Below are 25,597 nucleotides of genomic sequence, written 5' to 3'. Positions count from 1 at the left end.
CTCTTTAAAAGAAGTCTATTATTCTCTTTTTAGTGATGTTCACCACAGCTTCGGCTTAACCCACTTTATGAAGTGGTCAAAGGCTACAAAAAGAAATTTCTTTTGATTTACTGTAAGGGAGAAAGGACCAAAGATATCCATGCCCCATGCTATAAAGGATCGTGGATTGATGATCGGACACTGAAGTCTAGTAGGTAGATGAGTAACATTCTGATGCTCATGACATTTTGAACAAGTTTGTATGAGCTTCTTGGCATCTTTGTACATGGTGGACCAGAAATATCCTTAGAGGATTGCCTTTCTTACAATAGTGCTTGATACTTCATGAGCTTGACAAATTCCTTCGTGAATCTAAGGACATATTCCACTTTTACTTTTGTGACACATCTGTTCCAAAGATGAGATAGTGATTTTCTATTTAATATATCCTCCTGGAAAGAGTACACGGTTGAGGTCTTTTGTATCTTGGTTGCTGCATTTTTGTCCTTTGGGAGCTTTCCTTCTTTAAGTTATTGGATGATTTCTTGCATCTAAGGATCATACTCTTCAATGACTAATACTTCTTTTTTTGCTATGCTGGGCTCTTCAAGTATGTAGAACAATACATTATTGTTTGGCTCGCCTTGCAAGGCAAGCTTAGCTAGGTTGTCTGCTTTTTATTCTCATCTATTGGGACTTGGATTATACTCTATTAACCTCTATTATCCTAAATTCCTTTCAACATGGCCTTTGCCCGATCTACATACTTAGAGAAATCAAGATCACTTACCTTAAAAAAATGCCCATTACTTGGTTAACTACCAATTGTGAATCATTAATGACGCTTAGGTGCTCAGCTCGAACAGTTAGCGCCATCCTTAGGCCTACGAGCAATGCTTCATACTCAGCAATATGGTTAGAAGCTTTGAATTTTATTTTTATCGAGAGTTTGAGTTGGACATTGTTCGATCCTTTTAAGAGTATTCCTGCTCCTACTCCTTTAACATTGGACACCCCATCAACATGCAAAGTCCACTTGATTAAAGTTTCATCGACTTTAATAGCACTTTCGGGCATGCTCATCTCTACTAGAAAATTAGCCAAAACCTGTGCTTTCTTAGCTTTCTCGGGTCATACCGAACATCAAAAGCCCCCACCTGGACCGACTAATGGACAAGCCGCCCATATATTTTTGCCCTTTGTAATGCCTTCCTTAATGGCTGATTTGTTCTAACTATGACTGTATACGCTTGCAAATATTGTTTGAGCTTGATGATGGTAGTGATAATAGCCAGAGCTTGCTGTTCTATCATTGGATATCTGGTTTCTAGCCCTTTTAATACTTTGCTCATATAATAGATGGGCTTTTATTCTCTGTTATCCTCTTGATCAAAACTGATGCAATTGTCTCTTTCATTAACAAATAATTAGTCATTATCCTTGCAATAGCACCAAAATCTTAAATGTTAATTTTTGAACCTACAAGTGCACAAGGCAATTATAGTATAAGATCTAATATATGTCTAAGAAGTGTGTGAAAGTAATTTGTAAAGTTTATAGTGAAAATTATTAAAGACTGAAGAAAGTAAATAAATAGATTAATTATCAGATTTAAAGTACTAGAGATCCATATTCATCTAATTGAATTAGCTATGGATATCAAATTCTAGAGTTCATTCTTAAATACAATTGTTCTTAAAATATGTCAATTCTCTTTTAAGCAATTAATATGTATCTAATCAAGAAATTACCAATTCTCAAAAATAATTACTAAACTAAATCCATTAAACAATAACTTGTATCATAATAACAAAATATATTTCTTTAATAATTTATTAGTCTATTTTTCTAGATCTATATTTGCATTTCTCATTTCAGTTCATCATATAAGATAAAAAAAATACTATAATGGCCAATCACAACATTCACAATCATAATAAAAAGAACAAATAAAGAATTAAAAGAACTCTATATTGAATCCATAATCAAAACCAAGAGATTACATCCTTCTCTCTAGAATGAGAGTTTAGTTATGCATCAGTATAAGACAATAAACACAAAAAAAACTAAAGAAAACATATTTAAAACAAAGTTAAGATAAATACTACTTTGATTTTAGAAAGTTAGAAAACTTTCTTAATTCTCGTAATCCAATCTAAAATCTATCTTCGAAATAGTATTTCTCTCTTTAACATTGAGTAACTCCCCCAAAATAAGATATTAGGAAGTATACTATAGTGTCTAGGTTAAAGTTAGACCCTTTAAAAATACTAAGTTACATAATTAAAACATGTCCCAAGATGCCCTTCCCGTGATTAATCGGTCCCACGACCAGCTCTAGGTAAAAAATCTTATGAATCAGTCGTAGGACCGGTTCATGATAGAAGACCAGCTCAATCTCGACCTAGACTAGTACTCCAACTGATCCTAACTCAATATTTACACTAGAATCGATTCACAACAGATTTTCAAAGTACATCTGGTTCACTTACTTCCTTTTAATTGGATCAAGGACTGGTTCAGCTTAATACCTCTTTTCCATAGCTTGAACCACTAATCCAACATCCAATTTTTTTCAAGACCTGTCTAAGAGTCAGTTTCTAACCCAAAAGGCTTCAAATTTGCTTAGAATTGCCAAAATACCTTGAAAACACATAATACAATTCAATAACTAAATCATATAAAAAATTTATAGATGATAAGTATAACACCAATAAACACTCAATATAACAATGAAAATATACTTACAAATTAAAGTTATCACCATCTACGTGTAAAGAACACCTGGAAGCCTCCCAATCATGTGTTGAGACCTGGGAATCAAAGAGTATTCTCTTTGAGAAGCGCAAGGGCCTCTCGTTGAAGAGAAAGATAATTTTTACTAGGGAGTGGCGCGAGTAGAGGCACAACCACATTTTTTGGGGTGCTTCATGCAATCGCGAGGGTGCTTCTCAAGCACAAGGCGATATACACATTTAGTGCTAAATCAGTGACTATTACAGCATAATCCTATAAAGCCATACCATGTCTCAAGAGCTGTTGGGGTTCCAACATCTATATTAAGAAAGAGCGAGGTCACTTTCTAAGCGCGATGGTGCATTTTATTAGAAAGTTATTTTTTACCAAATCATCTTTACTTTGCATTTAATGAGTAATGAGCCATTTGTAACATCTTTAAAGGGTTGGTATGTATATAAATATTAAATACCTCTCGTAAGGGCTTAGACATGGGTTGGATAATGTTCTAAGTGCCAAAACTCTTGCAAATCTATTTCTCAACTCTCTATATTTATTTCTTTCCTTTGTAAGTGTATTGAGATAAATCTTTTCATTCAACTAAATTATTACAGGGTTGTTATGTGAGTCTAGGAACAAAATACAAGAATTTGGTTGATGGGTTTCCATTAAAACTCAAGGGTTTAAGGGACTTAGTGTGAGATTGGGATACACTAAGGTTTAATGTTAGCCTTGAAAGCACTAAGTTGTTGGGTGAACTTGCTAAGATCTAAAGTTGTAATCAAGATTTGATTAATAATGAATACTCAAGTGTGATCTTGAGGGGTTGTGCTTAATCTTATGTTTGTGTTCAAGTATCTATTATTCGCAATTTGAGATCACCAATTCAATCATTCTTCTTAGTTACGAGAACAACAAATGGTATCAGAATATCGTCACTCAAATTCAAGCTTAATTGTGAGTATAAAGATTAATGGCAATCAATGAAGGATCTCAACACCTCAAGCCATTCTTTGATGGATCTAATTATGCCTTTTACAGTTCCACATGGAGATATATTTAGATGTCTATGGCATTAAGGTTTGAGATTATGTAGTAAAAGAATGACAACCTCTCATCAAAATAAGAGATGGAGAAGAAAGAATTCTTTTTAGTGAGAATGTGAAGATACTTACAAGAAACAAAATTTGGTATAGGCACTCAATTTAGTTAAATTTTTTATTTGCTCTTATATATCTAATTAGTTATGTATCATGTCATATTGTTTAGCCTTTTATAATTATTTATTTTTTAAAATCTGCGTGATCCCTCTCACGTGATTTTAAAAAATTAAATAATTTTAATTTGTGTTGTATTGTATAATTTTAATTGCTTGGATAAATCAATTATTATTCTAGAAAAAGTACAAAAACATATCTTATGATTAGACCCTTTTGCACTCATTGTTTCTTTATGATAAAGAAATACCTTATTTAACATGAATTCAATATAGTTAGTTATATGCTAAATCACTTAATAAGTGATTTTCTTACTAAAAATGAGTATTATACTAATATTAAATCATAGAAATCTAAAGATATTAGTTTGTAAGGTAGCAAAATGTAAAAAAATTAAACCACAAAGTACTTATTTGTCATGAAAAAATCACAGTCCTTTAAGTGCAAAAGTGCTAAACCACATGAAATTTTTTTATACTGTTTCCTATTATTTTAACCATGTAAAATTTCATTTAGAATTTGAATATCATAATCATAAATTGAAAAAGATTTTTACGTGTAAAAAGAGGAAAGAAGAAAGAGAAATTATAAAAAAAAGGTTTGACAGGACTAACACAGAAAATGCAAAAGAAAATGGAGAAAGTGAGCACTTATTTAGGAAGAAGAATTGGTTGTCAAATGAATTTGAAAAAAAAAAAAAGTAAACTAAGAGTTTTATCCAAAGGAAATTAAGATATACACATAATTCTTGGTTTTATTCTCATAAAAACTTTATCTTGCCCACTCAAAACCATCATTTTCCTCTCCTCTCTCATTTACATAAAAATCTTAAAAACCAAAACTAATTTTCTCTTTTCCCTCTCACACAAAAATCTTCCTTCCCTTTTCCATAGCGTCAAAAAGAAAAACCAAAGAATCAAGTACATCAACCACCTCTATTAAAATGACCAAAGCTGATACAAAATCTCCATCAAGGCAACCACCTGAAATCCCTATCAGAAATACCAAGTACAAAATAGTTTAATATAAGATTTTCGATTGGAAGATATTTGGCGATGATTCCATGAAATTGAAAGAATGGTTTGAATTTCAAGGATGGGTTCCATTTATTCAAATCAAAGAGAAATTTTGTGAGGATCTCACTTTGGAGTTCTACTAGTTCATCGCCAAAGTGACAGATGAGCTCATTTCGGTGAGCATCAATGGTGAAGCAAAAGAAATCACTCCTACACTACTAGGAAAAGTATTGGGCTTATAGTTAAAGGGGGAGAAAGTACACAAGTGATAAAGAGGTTTCAGATTATGGTAAAAAGTGATTTATTCAATAGTTGATAGCAAAACAACCCACACCCAGTAAAGAAGTTCTCCAAAGATTATGGTTTACATGGTAGGATGCTTTATAAGTTTCTTGCTTAATGCTTTATGCCTAGGATGGGTAGTTTGAATTATGTGATTGAGTTTGACCTAAAATAATGTAGTATAAAATTGCCGAAAAGCAAAACCTAAAACTACCTTAGCTATTGTTGAATGTGATGGCCAACCTTAACCTCACTAGTGGCATTGCCCTATAGTATCTACTTGACCTTATTGTTCAAGTTCCACTTAATAATGGTATCGATTTAAAGTCAAGTTATGTGTTTAGGAACTTCACTATTAAAAATAGTAAATATAGAGAAGACCATAAAGTGGAGTTGTTGGAAGCAAAATGGGAAACCTTAGGAGGACTAGTGAGGTAAGGAAGAAAATGTATACAATTAAGAGTAAAAGAGATTTGAGCTTAATCAATGAGGGATCATATGCGGATAGAAAGTTAGACAATAAGTCTGTCGAAGAGAATAAGACATTTGACAGAGGTGAGATATTTGTCAAAAAGAAGAAAGAAGGTCTTTTAAATTTAAATGAGGATTTTTCAGTTGAGTTTGAGTAACAAGACCCACAGAGAAAATGAAATGCTGAAAGAGGCCAACGAATGAGATTTTAGAATAATTACCATTTTAAATCTCTCTCGTATCAAATTCTCTCCTCTTTTCTTTATCCTTTCTATTAATCACGTAAATTAAATTAATTAACTAAATAATTTCAATTAATTAATTAATTAAATATAAAAATGCTTTAGACAAGATTTATAGCTTTTAAACTTGATATATAATATAGTAGAAATAAATTTAAGATCAAATTTTAATATTTTAATAGGTGATTCAAGTTCAAATTTATTTATTTAGAATAATCCCAATATCGAAATTCTCAAAACTCCACTCCAACATATTCGATTCAACTCTAATAATTTACATAAAAAAGTAAGGATCCAACTTGGTAAAATAGTTTTTTTTTGGACTGAAACTTTATAAAATAGTTAAACATTGAAGTCATATTTCAACTTTCTCCCCATAATAATATAATTTTCTTTTATTTAGAACGACAAATTATCTTTTGTTAAATTACCAGAAAATAAAAACGGCAATCAATTAACTTTGTAGCTGAATACAGACGTTTCTTTCCCCCCCACATGGATAGAAGTAGATAAATGGGAATGACAGGGTGGAAGCTCTTCTATCTAATTATTTTTATAGATAGTTTTTCTAAATAAAACTCAAAATGAAAACCTTCTAAAAACCCTTACCTATGTAGAAAACCACAAAGATTCTGTATTCAAGCTCCAAAATCGCGCGCCATAGTTCTCTACTTATTTCTCCCTCCCTCGCTCTCTTTTTTTGCTTATTAAACAATGGTGTGGGCTTTGTTTCCCGCCGATCCTCTCTCAGGTAAATTCCAACCTGCACCTCTTTCTCTTCAGTTTTTCTTTTTCTCGATTTTAGTCATTTTATCTCCAAAATTTCTTGTCAATTTTAAATGGATAATCTAAATTGGTTAATCAGTGGCTAACGTTGTGATTATCGTAACAGGTGAAGATAAATATTACATCTTTAAGAAGGGAACTTATAAAGTTGGTCGTAAAGGTACTTCCAGAGTGATTAATTCCTTCTATATATATATATATATTCTTCTTCTTGTTACTGTTGCTGTGTTCTTTTATTTTCATCTTTTGATTGATAAAATTTACATGTTTTTATTTTAAAAATATGATCTTGTTATGAATAATCTACATACAAGCCAACCTTTTTCTTTTTGCAGTTAGTTTTAAATGGATAAATATTTTATACCCACAAATTTGCAGTCAGTTAGCTTTTATCCTATATGCGCTTTCGGTTTTGCATCATTTGTTCACATGGTATTCAATTGAGCTGGTGGTTCCCTTTTGTCTAGGTTGTGATGTAATTATTAATAAAGACAAAGGAGTTTCTCGAATTCATGCAGAGATAATTGTTGATGAAATGATATCATTGAATCCCATGAAGAGCAACTCTGACCGAACCTCAAGAGTTCGGATTAGAGATTGTTCCAAGTATGGGACATTCATCAACAAGAATCTTGATTCAAAGGAAAAGGTTCATGAATTCCCAAACAAAGAAACAACTTTAAAAGATGGGGATATGGTTTCTTTTGGAACCGGTAATGCAACATACAGGTAACCCAAGCCTTTATTACTTTTTTATTTTATTTTATTTTTTTATATTTTAGAAAAATGTTTTCAAAGCCTTTTGGTTTCAGTCTGTTATTTTTACATTTGGTTCCAAGTAGATGTAGTATAACTATGACAATTTTTCTGTGTGCTCGTCATCTCAAGCAAATATATGCTCTCTAGATAACTCTAGATGATACTAAACAATTTCAAATGTTTGTTAAAGTCATGCACTGCCATGTTCCACTTCAATGTAAATGTAACTAATCTATTGGAACTAAAATTTGCAGTTTTTCTTTCGTTCCGCTCATTTTTTTTGTCTGCTGCTCTGGATCCTTTCAAGTGAATGATCCCCTTCAAGACAAAGTTTCATCAATTGGTTAGTGGGAGATAGTATTTCATTATATAGTCATTAACTTCTCCTTTGGCATTTTTGGAATTTCATTTTTTCAAATGTTCACTGGATACTGTTATGTATAGGCTTCAGGGTTAAATTCTTTTTCCTTCTCTAATCAGTGAACAGAGAGCGAAATAAAAAATGGGTGGTCTAATAGTACTTTATGCTATTTCAGACAGCTGATGGCTGAATAGTTACCATCCGGACCTAGCATAAGAGGTTGGATATTTTAGATAAAAGTAGGGGCTGCTGCTAGATAATGGCATGCAAGGCAAAATGTCTGAACCAAAAGCAAGTACTTAGATAATATGTTAGGAGAAAAGCCATTTGGACTGAATTGAATGTTATATTCTATAGTCTTTAGCTGATAGCATTGCAATATTTCTTTTTTTTTTTTTTGTTTTATTTTATTTTTTAATACCGGTATGCCAGACTCGTTATTGATACTTTTAATTTCATTACTGTCTTAAAAACTGTTTTTAATTATGTCCCTTTGGTCTCATCTTTACAAAATAAGTGTGCTACTAAATTCAAGGGATGCCATTTATAACTGCTAGACCAGTAAAAGTCACAATTTTGTATGATTAGGAAGTTCTGTTTTATTGTTGCTCTAGGATCTGCTAACTTTCAGATAAAGATAGAAGCATGTTTAAGACTTGCAAGCTATTATTTGATAATAGTTATTTGGTTTGGTGCTTGATAAACTTGTCATCTAGATTCTTTGGGGAATAAACTCCTCTAGCTAGTTAGATCTCATTACTTACATATTATTCAGTAATTTCCTGAAAAATAAATGGTGTGTTATTGCTCATTTTCGTTCATGTTTTCTAGAGCTATTGGTTAGCTGAGATTGATGCATTATTGTCACTATGTGAAATAACATACGGATGTCCCTAGAGGATGCTAGTTAGCATGGCTGCTTTTCATCTTTTTGAAACCTTCAAAATGTCAGAAGTGATGTCTGCTTTCTCTTGTCTTCATATTTGTTTTCTTTTCTTTTTCCTTTATCTTAGTCAATGCAACAATGCCTAATTATGCCTAGGGATTCTTACTTCTGCTTAGCCGCTTTGGATGGCATGCATCCTTGTCAAAATCTTGACAATTTATATTTTTAAACTTTTATCTTAGGCGCTTGTATCACTTTCCAACTAAGCGAAGAGTGCACTCATGTAATCATGGATCATCAAATGCCACTGAAGAAAGATGTCATTGAAGCTATTGTGGCTAAGAAACCTATGGTTCTCCAAAGTTGGGTTGAGGTATGTAGTGTAAATTCCTTATTTCTATTTCATAAGTGGTTATTTTGAAGGTCAAAAGCTTGTTGAGCACTAACTTCACAATGTTATTTGACAAATTTGTGGCTTAATAATAAGATGGAGGTTTGGAAGACAATGTTTAGAAATTTTTGCAAGGCCTCATCTTGATGTTTCCATGAGCTTAGAGACATTTAATGTACTGACAATTATGAGAAATTAAGATGAAATTGTGGTTATTATTCCTGGTGCAGCTCATTCCATGACGGACTGACTTATTTGAGATGGAAGTACATTAGTGTAGATAATAATTAATCATTTTCTTAAAATGATTAGTTATTATTTTCAAATTTTAATAATTAATTCTTAATTATTAATTATGCAATATAGATTTTCACATTGCATGCTCCTTTTTTAGTAGGAATTTTGAAATTTTGAAAAAAATGATTTAAATGATTAATATTCCTATTAAAAATACGTGCACACAATGTGAGAATCTTTTATTTTACTCGAATGAATAGATATCACTAGATGCATTTATGTTATAAGTGAAACCTAAATCTTGCACTATCTTTGCTCTGTACTGTTACCACTTGCTGCATTTCTTTAGTTGGTTGCAGAAAAAGGCATTGGGTCAGAAATTCCCAGCTGGAGTTCGTAAGTATCTAGCATTCATTATGGTGTTTAGTTAATACTAAAGTGCAATTTCTTTTTCTTTTTCTTTTAATTTCTAATGAAGCTGATAAAAATATATTTTATTTCTATGTTCTTGTGTCAGCTATGTTCCAACATTAACAGTTGAAGGAGTACCAGTCAAAGTTGTGGACTCTGTAACTCGTGCAAACTGTTTGAAAGGATACACTTTTCTGCTGGAGTCATTAAATATGGTAATATATAGAATCCATTTTGCTTTTGAGAATTGTTCATTTTTTTTTTTCATTCACAGTAGTTGAACAATTTATGATTGGTGGATGAAGCAAGGAATGGATAGACCTAAACTAACATGGAGAAAAGTGATACAGGATGATCTAGTGGGCTTGCATCTTTAGAAAGATGTAGCCCAAAACCTTTTGGAGAGAGAGAGAATCATATAGCTGACTTCGTTTAACTTGGAAATAAGGCTTAGTTGAGTTGAGTTACTTTAGCTGAAGAACTCTTTTTTTTTTTCCTTTTTTTGCTAGTGAGCAACCAGGGGAGGAAGGTCTTTTAAAATGCACAGACATTCAAACCTGGCATGCACACACAGATGAAAACCCCAAGACCACTCCTCAAAATTGCTGCTATAATATAAACTTTCATAAGACTTTCAGTTGGTCCATCTATTAATTTTCTGTCAAGTGTGCCCTTTGATGGATAGTATCCATGGCGTGCATATCTCCACCTCTATCATGGCTTCATAAGCATATGACTCAACCTGTGGCCATCTATACCGTTCTTATCCCTCCCCTTTAGCGGCAGAAAAATTTATAGGTTCTCTCTGATCCATAGTCTTCAGTAATAATTAGCTCATATTGAAGAGAATGGGCAACTCTTGTTTTACCTTTCCTTTGAATGGATGGAGGACATGATGGTGGGATGTGGCTGAATGTGAATGAGGTAGAGTGAGATTTGTGCCGTGCATGAAGCTGAATTCATTAAGTATGTCACTCCCATTAGTGAAGGCTAATAAGTTCAGTTTGGTCCATCTGTTAATTTTCTGTCAAGTGTGCCCTTTGATGGATAATACCCATGGCGTGCATATTCCCACCTCTATCATGACTTTATAAGCATATGACTCAACCTGTGCCCATCTATACTGTTCTTATCTCTCCCCTTTAGCGACAGAAAAATTTATCTGTTTTCTCTGATCCATAGTCTTCAGTATTAGTTAGCTCATATTGAAGAGAATGGGCAGCTATTGTTTTACCTTTCCTTTGAGTGGATGGAGGACATGATGGTGGGATATGGCTGAATGAGAATGAGGTAGAGTGAGATTTGTGCCGTGCATGAAGTGACTTCATTAAGTATGTCACTCCCATTAGTGAAGACTAATAAGTACAGTTCCGGCATAACTATAGAAATTGTCTGATTTCCTAACCAGTTGTAAGTATATGATGTTTTATTCTGATTCCTGTCAGGGAGCTCGTTGAGGTCTGCAGATTGTTGAACTGATTGTCATGGAGTCTAAAAATTTATTGATTGATCTGGATGGTCTTTTATTCTAATATTTTCATCTTGCAGTATAAGTTCGGGGACAGGTTACAGGCAATGTTGGAAGTGGGAGGTGCAAATATTGTCTTCATTGAAGAATTTTATTCCAGTAATGAAGTATGCCTTTCAAGCTCTTTATTTGCAAGATGTGTCTCTATTTTTTTGCTCACAAGTTGGAAAGTTTAACAAGTATGCTATTGCTTTGATGCTGCAAATAACAAGCTGCTACTGCTACTACTACAATAATAAACCAGGCAGTGAAAACCTTGTACTTGATCAAATCACTGAATCTTACCATTCAGAACTACATTCTAGGGATGGTTTCTGTAGTTATTCTGAGAAGAGTGGTGGATTCTGTAACTTAACTATATCACACGGTTGCTCAATAGATTTGTCCTCAATAAAATATCAAATCTCCTCATCATAAGATGGATAATGGATTTTGATTAAACTGAAATTTGAAATCCTATGTGCATGACTTAAACAAAAAATGTTTTACATTTAACATTCAGTTTAGGAAAATCAATTCACACATTGATGTAGGACAACTGTAGGTCAAACTGTTCTATGTTAATTTTGCAGAAAATAAATATGTTGATTGGCTGAAATCTATGGTTAATCACTGATTTCAGATCTGAATATAGAGAAAACAAGAAAAGATAAAAGTTCCTAAAAGTCACACTTAGAAGTTCCTTAGGCATTGCACCTGGGGTTTCCTTTGGCTTCACACCTTAGGGAGGTATTGATTGAGTCGCCAATTCTAAAGTAGCAAATCCAATTTATTGTATCGATAGTATTAACCATTTGGGAGTGAATTTCTTAGTCTATTGTTGGTTCAATAGTGTTAAGCTGTTTTGCAAAACCAATAGTGAAAGCCCACTTTTATGGAGAGGACTGATGTGCGCCAAGCTTTTACTCCTCATTAGATTCATGTCTGTATCCTAAGTTCTGGACTGTATACAGATTGGATGTTTACATTCAGATGCTGTACGGTTTTGTCACATTGTGTGGCAGGTGTAGCTTGGTGGTCTAAGCGTGCAAATCAAGATCTTTCTTTTTCAAAATCTGTACTTTAAAGATTGGGACGTGGATGCCTTTTTTCTCTCCTTGAACAAATACTGAATTAGGATAGTTTACTGTTCATCTACTAAATCCTAAGACATCTATCAATGTCTGGGAAAGTCAACTCCATTGAGGGAGTATAATATTTTATGGGACGTAATCACAGTAATTCTTTTCATGAAGAGCCTTTGTCATTGAGCTGTTCTATGTTTTACATGCAATTATCTATATTCTCACTGATTTTTCTTCTAAGATGTTGGGTGAAAAACTTCTTGCAGGGCTTAGATTATAAAGAAAATTTTCGAATGGTGTGTGTTATCCCTCAAGGATCAGCTGACAAGTTTGGTCGTTTCAGCAAACTGAGTTCATTATCCAGAGTGAATGAAGTGGATCTGTTATATGCTGTTGTATCTGGACATTTAGATTTATCTAAGCTGATTTTACCAACTGGTAGGTATTTTTTTGTTGAGGATTTAAATGTGCATGTTGTGTTTCTTAATAATAGGATGAGCTCATAGCACCATTATGACTTTCAAATTTCTAGGTTTTCTCTCCTCCTCAGAATAGAAGCACCTTGCTGCTTGATTAAATCTTTTGTATTTTGTGGGGAATTCAAATTACAATTTTTAGATTGGCTTAATGACCAGCAAATCCCAACATTTTTGCAATCTTGTAATTTTTTCTCAACATTCTAAAATAAACAAATTTATTAATGTTTTAAATCCAGTTGCAATTTATCCAGCTACTAAAAAATGAATAAAAACGGTAATTTAACTAATACAAGTAAAATAATAAATTTTAACCATAAAGCATCTAATGGAGTTAAATACTTATGTATATATTTATGCATTTTATGGAACAATTTATATATGTTTTACTATTTTAATTTCTATGTATATTAGCTCTGGAAATATTATTTGTATTGGATTGTGATTAGTTGGATATTGCAAGTAGATGTAAAATGTTGTATAAAATTGCATATTTTCAAATGTTAGGGTCAAATTTATAGCTAAAATTTTCTATTGAGTATTACTTTTTTGAAAGTTCTTAATACACTAATTTTCATAAAACTATTGCACTAGGTGGCCTTTAAATATCTTGAATTTTGCAGAATATGATGTTGGGATCCGTTTGAACTACAAGGCAAAAAGAGAAAAGGGCCTTATTGCTTAGCAGGAGTCTTATTTACCTTGTTTTTTGGGAACATATTGCAACAATCTATTGCTCTTACAGTTTCTGATCTAATGATTTAACTGCCTTTTCCTTGCATTAATTATTACCCTATGAACCTATTTCAGAGATCTATTGCTCATGCAATTTCTAATAAAGATTTATGTCTTTTCCTTGCATCAATTATAATTATTTTCCTGTTACTTGATAAATAAAAATATAGTTGCCCCTTTAGAGGTTATGATTATATCTTTGCATTTTCTCATTTTTCCAAAGTAATCTAGCCTGTTATATGCCCTCATGCAGTGGTTGTCTCATCATCATGCTCCACGGATGAGACAGTAGTAGCAGATTCTGATGAAGAAGTGGAAACAATGTCAACTCATGCCACTGCAAATATTTGCAGTGAAGCCCCTAAATTTGTGAACAAAGTGGAAACATCCCCTATCCAAGCGAAAGTGGAAACATCCCCAGTTGACAACCCTTGTACAAAATTGGAGGATCGGCATGTTGTGAGATCTATGGGCAATAATATTGGAATGACCGCAAAAAGAGAGAAGGTGGATGAGCCTGAAAGTGCAAATTCTGATATTATTTACAGCCAAAATTTAATTATTAGAGATTGGCAATTACCTGTCAGAATCAGTTCTACAAATGAAAGATTCATAGATTTTAAGCGCTTCAAAAAGGTAATGCCATTATCTTTTCATCCTTTTTTTTTTTTTTCTGTAATAGCCTGACCACTACTTGGTCCATCTTGACCTGCAACAGCTTGGCCGTAGGCTTGAGATTGAGATGAACCATTTAAAAAAAATGCAGAAGAAGTTAAGGATGGGATAATTTCTGATATTCCATCTTATGTAGGGCTATGGCTAAATTATGGCAATATATCAGTTTTATAACTGAATTTGCAGATTATACCAGCTAGTGTCTAGAGTAATTTGATTTGTCCTCAGATGAAAGATAATTTATTAGAGGAAAATGAGAAAGATTTTTTATCCCCAGACAAGACATAAAAACAGACTGAGTCACAAACTTGTTGAAATAATGTAGTCTGTGGAATATAAGCTAAATACACTCTCTAAATCTACCTAAAGCGAATACCTGCACTAAGTAGAGTGCACTGTAAACTACCCAGGTATACCATGATTCTTGAAAAGCTTGCCCAATCAAGGACTTTAAATTGAAATAATTACTGTTTCATGTTATAAAAATATACGTGCTGCTAATGTTTAACTAAAAGCTCTGAATATTGTTTTGAAAAAATAAAGACCCCCTAATGCTCCAAGCTAACCAACTGGTTAATACTTTTTGCCTTCGAATCGGCAATAATCATTATTATTAATTGCTTGAAAGAGTTCATACCAAACAAAAGTCTTATTTAGATAAAACTTTATCCTTCAGAATTCAATTTGGCAAAGGAAATGAATGATGGCTAATAACAAGCAAGACGAATACCATGCTCTTAAAAACCAATTTTTCTGCCAAATCCATTTTGAGACCTTGATTTGGGTAATATTCGTAGAATCAAGTATAGGTTTGTGATTTGAGCTTTCTGATTCTAACAAAGTAGTCCTTGAACTTAAATTGACCAATCAAGCCTTCAATTCAGGGAAAATAGTCAAATTGTTACTTTTTGTTAGGTTTCCATTAAATTATAGCTGGATAACAGAATTGTGATAGAAACATGTGCAGCTTTTTGGTATTCTTACGGCAAGGTATAATAAATGTGTCTTCTCAATGTTTGAGGGGTGATTTTAAAAATTCTAGGTTTATGGATTATTGTGAAATCGAAAAGTTTTAGGGAAAAAATATGCAGTGTAGTTATTTCCATCTCATAGCTAACAAGATTCTCTCTCTTGATGCTACTTCTCTAAGAGAAGCCTCTTCAAGCTGCAACCCAAACCTTTGGTTCTCCAGTGTAATACGACGTTTCTCTACAGTCTAGATCACTCTCAGATATAAATGGAGTGAAAGGATCGCCCTGCATGAGATCTCTACAAGCTATAATCCAAATTTTTGGTTCACCATTGTAATTTTACAAAACTCAGCTACTGATAGACAAGCATTAATGCTTTATCTCTGTAATACCAAAATAAGATATAACCAATAATGATTTTCCAAAATTTGAAGTCAAAAGAATCTAGTGAGATTGTGCTTTATTTGTTAAGCTTTCCATTCATGCTAGGAGTGTACTGGGGGTCAGATGTTGGTCAAAGTGATGACTGGTTGTGATAAGGAGGCTGTTGATTTTAATTGGGGGAGTTATGTTATGATGAAATGGATGCTTGTGCTTGAGCTTGGTTTAAGTTTCAAATTCTACCAGTATTGTGAGGATCTTGTTCTTATTTGTGATGTTGTATTCACTTTCTGTTTTATTCTCTTGCAGAAACAAACTCAATCAGGGAATAGCTTCAACAACCTAATTCCATTCTCAAAATATTCATACAAGTGAGATCCCTGTTCCCGAGACGGAATATTATCTAATACAATATCTGGACCATTATGTTTATTCGTTTGTGTTTTATGACAGAGATTCCGACCCTGGCAATCAGGAAATGCTACACTCCATGAAAGAAGAGAGAAAGCGAAAACAGATGGAAGCTATCGCAGAGGACTTATTCAACAGTGAAAAGGTGATTAACATTTATTTGTCTGCTTTGGAACAAAGATTGAACAGTGGAAGGTCGTGCAGTGCAACTAGACTTTAGCCAAACTGCAATCTTGATGATAAAACTTTCTACTTAATATTGCAGGGAAGACGGCGCGGTGGAGCTGGTTCTATTTGTTCACTTCTTTCTCATAGGTAAACAATGGGAAGGGAGACATGTTCGATAATCTCACCCCATTCTCTATTTTTGCCATTGAGTTATACTCTATTCTTTTCCCTCTTGATTTAATGTTGATTCAGCTGCATTTAAACTAAGGCTGAATTTCTGAATTTCGGGTGGGTATTGCATGGAGTATAGCTCTTCTGATGTGTACATAAGTACCAGTTGGAAAATCTAGTGTTCGGGCGTGTTCAAATATCAGTTGTTCAGATCCATTTTTGCATTTTCAGAAGTTCCTATTTTTGAGCCTTCTTAGCAGATAACATTATTCTTTTCAGATTGTTAATCCTTGGTAGCTGATGCAGTTCCTACATTGTTATCACATCCCAATACCAATTCTCCGTCTGTATGTTTCTCTTCACTTTTGTTAATCCCGGGTAGGCAATGCATCTTTTAAACTGTTATCACATTCCAATACTAATTCCCTTTCCCTTCCTCTTCATTCTTCCCGTAATTTTGGAAGAGCCTGTTTGGAAACTAATCAACTTTCCAGAATAAATTCTCTCTGCTCTTTATCACTGATGCATTTCCTACATTGCTATCACATTTCTAATCTAAATCTCTCTGTTTCTTTTCATTATTTTCCTAATGTGGAAGAACACATTCCAAAACTTGTCAAAATCCCAAAAGTGTGTCTTCATTACACTGCAAAATACACTTGCACTTGCTGCAAAAGATGAGGCATCTTTCTGAAAGAGCCGAAGAATGGCAGATGCTTGACTGTTAACATTTCTCTTTTAGCAATTATATTTGTGATCATCGTGCTATCGAGAATTCGCCTGTTGGAGTATCATATCATACAAGTAATGTTCCAATTTGAAATGACCTGCCAAAGCTTCAAGACGGCCATTCCAGGTAATGGAAACAGTCGGATTAGGATATTCAAGTTTGTGACATACAGTGGATGGGATATGTTGCTGTGCTACTTTGCTTACGTTGTTGCTATATATTAAGAGGCAGCTAAATAATAGGGTGTTTGGCATGTTAAGATGATTGGTTAATTTTTTTTGAATAGTAAGCTGTTAGGATATTGAACAATTATAAATTACATCAGCTCCGGAATAGCTATTGTTTTCAAAATTAATAGGCTAAATTAACTGATTTTATTATTATTAATTTTATTTATTTATTTTAATTTGTAATAATTTAATTTCAATTTTTTAGGAAAAGATAACAAATTAAGTTATCCATATATCTTTTAAAAAAAATACTAATTTAAATTTTAAAAAAAAATCGGAATAGATATTTTTATTCTTTTTCTTTATAGAATTAAAATAGTGATGCTATATTTAATATCTTTATTTATTAATATATACATAAAAAAAGATTTTAGTATATATTTTGTCTAATATATTCAACATGTCTCATTAAAATTATAATATTATATTATTATATATTCTTAAAAACAAAATTTTTATTTTGATGTGTCTGGGTAATCGAGTATTTATCACAATTAATATTAAAATCAATACTGGCTTAAGTAAACATATCTTAAATCCAATATATATATATATATATATATATATATATATATATATATATATACTGTAATTAAAAGGGCTTTCTGCACCAATATTCGTTTGATATACGCTCAAATTAACAATCAGCTTGCAAAATTACATTTATGTAGGCAAAAGATTTTCAAATATACGCTCAAATTAATGCTTACCAATTTCAGCGTCTCTTTCCAAAATAAAAATTGTTGAAATCTCTTTCTAAAATAAAAACCGCAATAACTCGTACTTATAAAAACTTTTTAATAATCGACTGCAGAATCGATTGTCAGACCTCATTCGTCTTTTAGTTTTCCAAAATTATCCACGGTAAGAGATTCATCGTCCTTCTACTACCTGCAACAGCTGCATTTGCCTAGGACAACTCCTCCTATTCTATTTCTTTGAAAAAGAAAAGGATTACTCTATATATCAGAAATAAATTACAAATAGATAATAAGATTCATTCAAAAGGAAAAAAATTATTTAAAATCTGCTAAAAGAACTTGAAATAAAGAGAAAATGATATTAAGGTAATTAATCTGGATTCACAAACTCAATTAAATAAAAAGAAAATGTATATATGTGATTTTAATATATATTAAGAAAATTTAAATTTTCTTTAATATTAGCTGATAGGTGTGAAAAGTAGATTTTATATAAAATTAAATAAAAGAATGTAATTGATTTTTTTTTAATTTGTTATTATGTGTAAATATTCTGGTTATAAATATATTTCAAAAAATCTTGATCTAAAAATTGGTTGTTTAATTTGATAATTTTTTTAAAAAAATCGATATGGAGAGCATATATGTATTCATACACTAGAAATAGTAAATGGAATTAGAATATGAATTACATCAATTTTGATGTGATAGGAATAATAATGTCAAAAGAAAGTGATTACAATAATCTTACAAAAACATTGTCAAATCAATTAAAACAACCAAAAATCAACCATACTAGAAATCAAGTATTAAATTAAGAATGGATATCCCTTAGCGAAATAGAAGATGATCCAACACTACTGTTGTACAAAGAGCTCAAAATGACAAAAATAGATTATCTAAAATATCCACTGTGCATAACAGTTTTGAATCAAGATAAAGAGATCAAATTTTTTGATCATCATTCATATTGTAGAACAAGAATATAGTCATAAATGAAGTAGGTACATCAAGGTCTAAGACAACAATAGAAAAAATATCGAGAAACAGAGAACAAATAGAGAGCATCTTAGATGTAATTATATATGAAGATTTAATTAGCAAAAAAGTTAGAGAAGAGAGAGAAAAAGTAGAAAGCAGAAGTCAAGAAGATGTGATATCAGACATAAGACATTCATAAATAAAATAAGGTTAGATATATAGAATCGAACAAATTCAAGAAACAGTAATCAACTTCATGCTCTAAACAACCACTTTCAATACAAGATGGAGAATTTTGCAAAAAATAGTATTATCAACTATGCTTGGATAACAATTGCAAGTGGAAACTCAGAGCTTAAAGAAAAGCTACAACAAGCATTTTTTGTGATATGTTTAGTATCTGAAACTTAACAACTTTCATAGTTGCCTGTTGGAAATAAAGCACAATGATCAAAGACAAACAACTACTATAATTATCGAAGATTGCATAGAAATAAAATATCTCAGCGTCAAAACAGTCTATACACCTGCTGATATAGTAAGGGATATGAAAGATGATTGTATCATATTTATAAACTACTCAAGAGCTTGGAGATCAAAGGAAAAAATATTAGAAAAAATAAGGGAAAAACTAGAAGAATCTTATGGTAGTTGAGCTACTTACACATTATAAAGAAATCAAATCCTTAATCAATTGTGGAGCTACAATCCAAAGAAGATTTGACATTCCTATATATGTTTATGGCACTTGAAGTTTTAATAAAATGATGTAATTGTTGTTTACCAATAATAGTAATATAAAAATTTCCTTGAACTTGCATATAAAGGAACTTCTCTTGGTAAGCACAAGGTGCTAATGGTAAAATATTTCTTTTAACATTTTGCGTAGTAGATCTCGAAATGATGCATTTTGGGATTATTCTTTTATTTGAATAAGGGAGACATATGTATTGAGAAATAAAATGTGTATTATATCCGATATATAAGAAAGCATCTAAGCAGCAATCCAAAAGATTTATCCAAAAGTCAGCCATGCGATATGCATATCCATTTATACAACAACCTCAAAAACAAACTTCAAGAAAAGTATAAAGAATTTTCAGAAATCTTTTTTCGCATTAGGAAAGACATACATAATGGGTAGCTTTGAATATCACATATTTGAGATTGATAAAGTAGACAAATTTATTAGACATTATCTCAAGAATATAGACTACTATAAGTGGACAAGAGCAAACAATAAATTATAAACCTAACTATTATAACCCGGCCTACAACTAAAATTGAAAAGACCTAAAAATCTGATACAATACATAAAATACATCAAACTCGACCAAAATTAAAAATTTGGGCAACAAAGTTGCACAACCAATCGGCTCTAGGGTTCTAGGCGAGTTTTTTTCTCGATTCGTCAGTGTAGCTCGCATCCGCAATGCTGAATTTCACATGCAGAAAGAATAGAATTAATTAGATATAAAGGAAATAAAAAAATAAAAACAACATAAATCAATTGATTGATCAAAAATCTTAAAACTAATAAAAATTGTAGTAACTAAAAGTACAGTAGACAAGAGATAGCAAATTAATCATGCAATCCTATTAAACATATTTAATTACTGGATCATAATGAAGATATAAATTTAATCATTAATCCTATTGAATGTGTCTAGTCATATTCAAAATCCTAATTGGCAAGATTATTAGATTTAAAATTTTATTGTTTTTATTATCAGATTTCAAAATCCAATTAACATGCAGATCCACAAGAAACCCTAGTTTAATAATATTAATCATAAATAAGAATAATAATAATAATAATAATCCTAATCATGTTTTTAGAAAAAATAAATAATAAAATAAAGAAAAGAACAAAGAAACCAGTTTAGGATGATGATGATGCATGTTTGTAGGAACCCTTAGGTTGTCACCGTAGTTGATAGTCTTGTGAGTCTTCAGTGACAAGGATGCAGTTGAATCAAAGACTGGTAGAGAATCCAGTACTGGAAAGAGATTGAAAATCTTCTGTCGATTAAAAGAAAGAGTTTCTAGAAAAGGATTCTTTCTTGAATGACTTAAGTTTTTTGCTTACTAAAGAACGACATTAATTTTTTCTTTTTTCTCTTTTGCTTTTCCTCTCTGTGTATTCTCTGAGTATCTTTTGAATGTCCTTCTCAAAATCCTAGATGCCTCTTTCTATTTATAGAGGTAGGGTTTCAAAGGAAATCCTAAAGGAGACGATAATCTCTATTATACGTTGATAAATATCCAAATTTAATTCTTTAAATTTCAATAATTATCACTAAAAATCATAATTATTGCTAAAAAAATCTTCTAGAATATATATATAGATGTAAAATCGTCGAATAAAATGTCATCGAAGTAAAAAAGCCCCCATCAGCACTATCAGCTCTACATAAGAAATTTTAAAAAAGGTTTCTAAATTTGTGAAATCTCTCATTTTGCTCCTCGAACTTTATTTTTCTTGGCAATTGAGTCCAAATTGATTTTAGAGAAGGTAATTTCAGCTGGATTAACCTCGACTCTTATCTTGGATTTGCCTGTCTTTCATCTCCGAGACTCAAGAAGGCAGTGACTTTCATCATAGGATTTTCTATAATTCCCGTAATATCTAAACCCGGAAAAGGGCTGTTAATACTAACAATCAACAATTAACAGTAAAAATAAAAATAAAAAGTAACACTTCTTTCAAAAATAAGATGATCCAACAATAACATAATATAAAGAAGTCAAACAAATTCAAAATCATTTAATACTTTCAAATAGAAAAAGAAATAACCATACATAAAATATGCAACAAAAATAAAAAGATATGAAAGAATTTTTCAATTTTAAATATTAAAACAAAAAAATATACTCGACATATTTAATTAACAACAAAAATGAAAAATTAATATAAAATAAATATCAAAAAACCTAAATACATAAAAAAAGAAAATAAAACCTTAGTAAATAAAACTAAAATAAAAAATAAAGGAAACCAAAAAATCATAAAATAAGAGGAAATTATAAATCTTAGATTAATTATCCTTCTACTCCTTTACAACAATCTTTTTTCGTTTCTTCAAACTTTCTTCCTTAAGCTCATTTTCTCTCTTATCCGAAGATTTTGAGTCAACAAGTTTTCTCTTAATAATATAATCCTTTTTAGAAACTTTTTTCTTCTTGTAGAATATTGCTTCTGTTGCATCTTAAATTTTCTAGTAATTTCAGAATTGATTAAAGTACCAATTTGCCTCCTGAACTTGGAGTTAATGGGTAATTAGCTCATATTTTAATTTTTTAGCCAATTTACCTAGTAACTTGGCAAAAGTGGCCAATGCATCCTAATCAAATTACTTAGTCAATACAAAAATTTCAATTTGGTCCTTGAATTTATACTAAATGTCAAATTTTATAAAAATAAATTTTAATCGAGTTAAAGTAAAATTATTTAATTTTTACGTAATTCACTATAATTATCTAATAAAATAATTAAATAATATTTTTAATTAAAAACTTAAGATTTTGCATTTATAAATTTAGAATAAAATTTTATACTTTAACAATATTTAGTCTTAGTTTCTAATAGAAAAATAATAACTTAATAATTTTTCAGTCTCGAACTCAGTTTGGATATTGACCCGAAGAAACATCGAATATTTATAAAATTATTTAATTTAATATCACCAAAATTTATCTAAAATAATTTCTTTGATTTTTAAAATTTTTTATATAATCATTGGGTGAAGATTCGAGATCGAGTCACGTATTAATTAAATTATTATTTTTATTAGAAATTAAGACTAAGTATTGCTAAAATATAGGATTTTATTCTATTTTTATAAAAATATAATTTTATATGAATTCGATAATAATATTTAGTTTAAAAATTTTAATCAAGAACATTTTTAATTATTTTTATTAAATAATATGAATAAATTACGTTAAAATTGAAAAATCTTACTTTGACTCAATTCAAATCAATTTTTATATAACTTGATATTTGGTATGAAGTTTAAGGACTGAAGTGAACTTTTTATATTAAATAAATCTTTTAATTGAGTTGAATTGATTATTTTTATCAAGTTATTAGATAAATTGATAAAAATAATTAAAATTTGAATTAATTGGCCATTGATTTCAAGTTTATGAGACGGATTGGCATTTTAGCCTTTCAGAAGTACATCTAAGATTAAAAGAAACTGAAGCACTATGAGTAACAATCATTAGAAAAGAATAAAAAAGTTAAAAAGCTAAAATGAAGAAGAAAATAGAGAGGCGAACTGATGCATCTAAATTGTATATAGATATTTAAAAGTATTTTAGAGCTTTAATGATATATTTCTATATATAATATGGTGAAAAGATGTGTTTTATCTCACTTTAATTTTCTCATCTAAATTCAGGAAATAATCGCCAAAAAAGAGAATTTGAGCTAAAAATACACTAATGGGCTTTAATTGGACTGCGGCTATTAAAGGCTCGAGAATCAGACACGTGGGTTATTAATAGCTTGGGCTTAGCTTAATTTATTAAGGTCCAAGAAGGGGGGTTTAAGTAATTATTATGTAATTAGTAGATAATTATCTTTTGAGTTGTATAGTTTATTTAGGATAGCAAAGGATAACTATAGTAGTTATGTATTGAGAAAAGAACTCTAAGGAGAAAATCTCTATAAGGAGTAGTGGTTAATTAAAACAGGAAGTTCTTCGGCTACTAAGAATCTCTTAAGAGAAGGTTTTTATTATTCTCTGCAGAAATTTCTATAGTTCATCATCTTTTACATATAACTAGCTTATGTTGCATCATTCTTTGAAGAATCAGAGAAGCTTTTCGAAGACGTGGAGAAAGAGGACCAATCTTCCTCATTCCTTGAAGAGCCTTTGAACTTTGAGAGAGCTTTAATTTTTTCTTTTATGAATCTTAAGTCTTTCTATTTAATTGCAATGGTCGTTGGATTAAATTTGTTAGACTAAGTTCTATAAGTGTTTAGTTTGACTTTTTATTTATGTATGAACTTTATATATTTTGAGTTTAATGAATGATTTTTTTACTTTTATATATTCATTAGTTTCATATATTATTATTGGTTGACCATCATATCAATTTAGTAGTAATATGTGTTACGAAAATCTTTAGGTTAAAAGTATTAGAAACATCATATTTAATCTATGTTGGTATAAGAAATCTAAGTTGCATCATTAGCTTGAATGACTGAGAGAAAAAGGCACATCACCATTTCATTTTTTAAATTAGGACTTAAGGAAATTAAGGGATCACTAAATATAAGCTAGACTAAATGCTATTTTATCATATAGTTCATATTAATCATTCTAGTCGCATATTTATTTTCTGGTTATTTAATTTCTTTTGTTAAACTAAAGATCATTCTCAAAAATATTGGCTGAGAGTATTTATATTTATTTTCAGTATTTTGTGTGATAGTTGGTCTTTATAATATATGCTCTACAATTTCTTGTGAGCTTGCCCGAACTACCATTCGGTCCGTACACTTGCGAGTACTAATTTAGATACATCACTAACCCTACAAAAAAAAAATCAAAAATGGAAGTTGAAAAAGGAAGTGAGTAGTTAGTAAAACATAAAAGAGAAAGAAAAAAGAAAGAAAAAAATAAAATTAAAAAAAATGTAAACATATAATAACTCAAACAAGATGTATCTTTGATATATTTTTACAAAAACACATAAGTAGTATAATTTTCTCTAATTAAAAATTAAACACTGACTTCATTACTAATTCAATTAAAGTAAGTTTGTAGCAAAATATCAGAATTTTAGTGTGGAAATAAAATAAAAAAATGACTATTTTCAGCGTTAAATAAATGCGATTTTGTCATTATTTCTCCGCAAAAGAAAAGAAATGAAACACTTCAATGGTTAGATTTTAATTTGGCTTATAGGATGGAGTATTCATACACACTTCCGATATGTGTATGATATACATTTATAAATATTATAATATTTTTCTTTTATTTTTAGAACTTAATGTGACACTCATGTAGCTATGATATATTTAGTATCAAATTTATAATTCTTAAAAATAGTTTAAATGGCATTAGCACCTGAACTTATAAAAATACTAGAAAATTGCATTCAGTTTATAAGTTTTTAAATCTAATTAGCCCATAATACTCTGTAAAGTGATTAATTTTATCCAAGTTTATATATATTAAGAGAATTTAATACACATAAACAATTGGCTTAATGGTGAAAAAAATTTAAATTTATATGACTTTTAGTAATTCTGGCCAATGTTTTGGATTTTGGCAGTAAAAGTAGCAGGGATTGCAAAATCATTTTCAATTTCAGCTAATTTCTAAGTTTAAACAAAATTGGGTAAGTCTAACAGTAACATGGGATTAAAAAATAGACAGTACTATATATATATATATATATATATATATATATATATATATATATATATATATATATATATCCATTTGGTATCTCAATTCAATAATTACAAAAAATAATATTTTAAATTATTATTAATAAATCAGATAAAAATATCTTTATACTTTCTAGTCATTTTGTATTGACGTGGAGCCGGATTCCTTCTCTAGTTTCTGTGTCATCACTG

General features: G+C 30.6%; 1 protein-coding gene across 1 annotated transcript; it reads left to right on the top strand.

Moving 5' to 3' along the window:
• Nucleotides 1-6,419: 6,419 nt before the first annotated feature.
• LOC8276907 (nijmegen breakage syndrome 1 protein) lies at nt 6,420-17,484 on the top strand. The gene is made up of 14 exons (XM_048374254.1): nt 6,420-6,694; nt 6,836-6,889; nt 7,197-7,458; nt 7,743-7,831; nt 8,978-9,108; nt 9,713-9,759; nt 9,881-9,989; nt 11,323-11,409; nt 12,633-12,804; nt 13,831-14,213; nt 15,914-15,975; nt 16,058-16,160; nt 16,281-16,330; nt 16,634-17,484. Exons 1-14 carry the CDS (start codon nt 6,658-6,660, stop codon nt 16,653-16,655), a joined length of 1,608 nt encoding a protein of 535 aa, XP_048230211.1. The 5' UTR covers nt 6,420-6,657; the 3' UTR covers nt 16,656-17,484.
• The last annotated feature ends 8,113 nt before the right edge of the window (nt 17,485-25,597 follow it).

Source organism: Ricinus communis, chromosome 5 (assembly GCF_019578655.1).
Source record: "Ricinus communis isolate WT05 ecotype wild-type chromosome 5, ASM1957865v1, whole genome shotgun sequence".
Taxonomy (NCBI): domain Eukaryota; kingdom Viridiplantae; phylum Streptophyta; class Magnoliopsida; order Malpighiales; family Euphorbiaceae; genus Ricinus; species Ricinus communis.
Note: the sequence above shows the minus strand (reverse complement) of the source record. Positions and strands in the feature narration are given on the sequence as shown.

Bases quoted from the DNA above. Each gene is read 5' to 3' on its own strand.
- LOC8276907 (XM_048374254.1), top strand. From the start codon at position 6,658: ATGGTGTGGGCTTTGTTTCCCGCCGATCCTCTCTCAG. The intron at 9,990-11,322 runs GTAATATATAGA...TTCATCTTGCAG, and splicing joins TGCTGGAGTCATTAAATATG to TATAAGTTCGGGGACAGGTT. The intron at 16,161-16,280 runs GTGATTAACATT...TTAATATTGCAG, and splicing joins ACTTATTCAACAGTGAAAAG to GGAAGACGGCGCGGTGGAGC.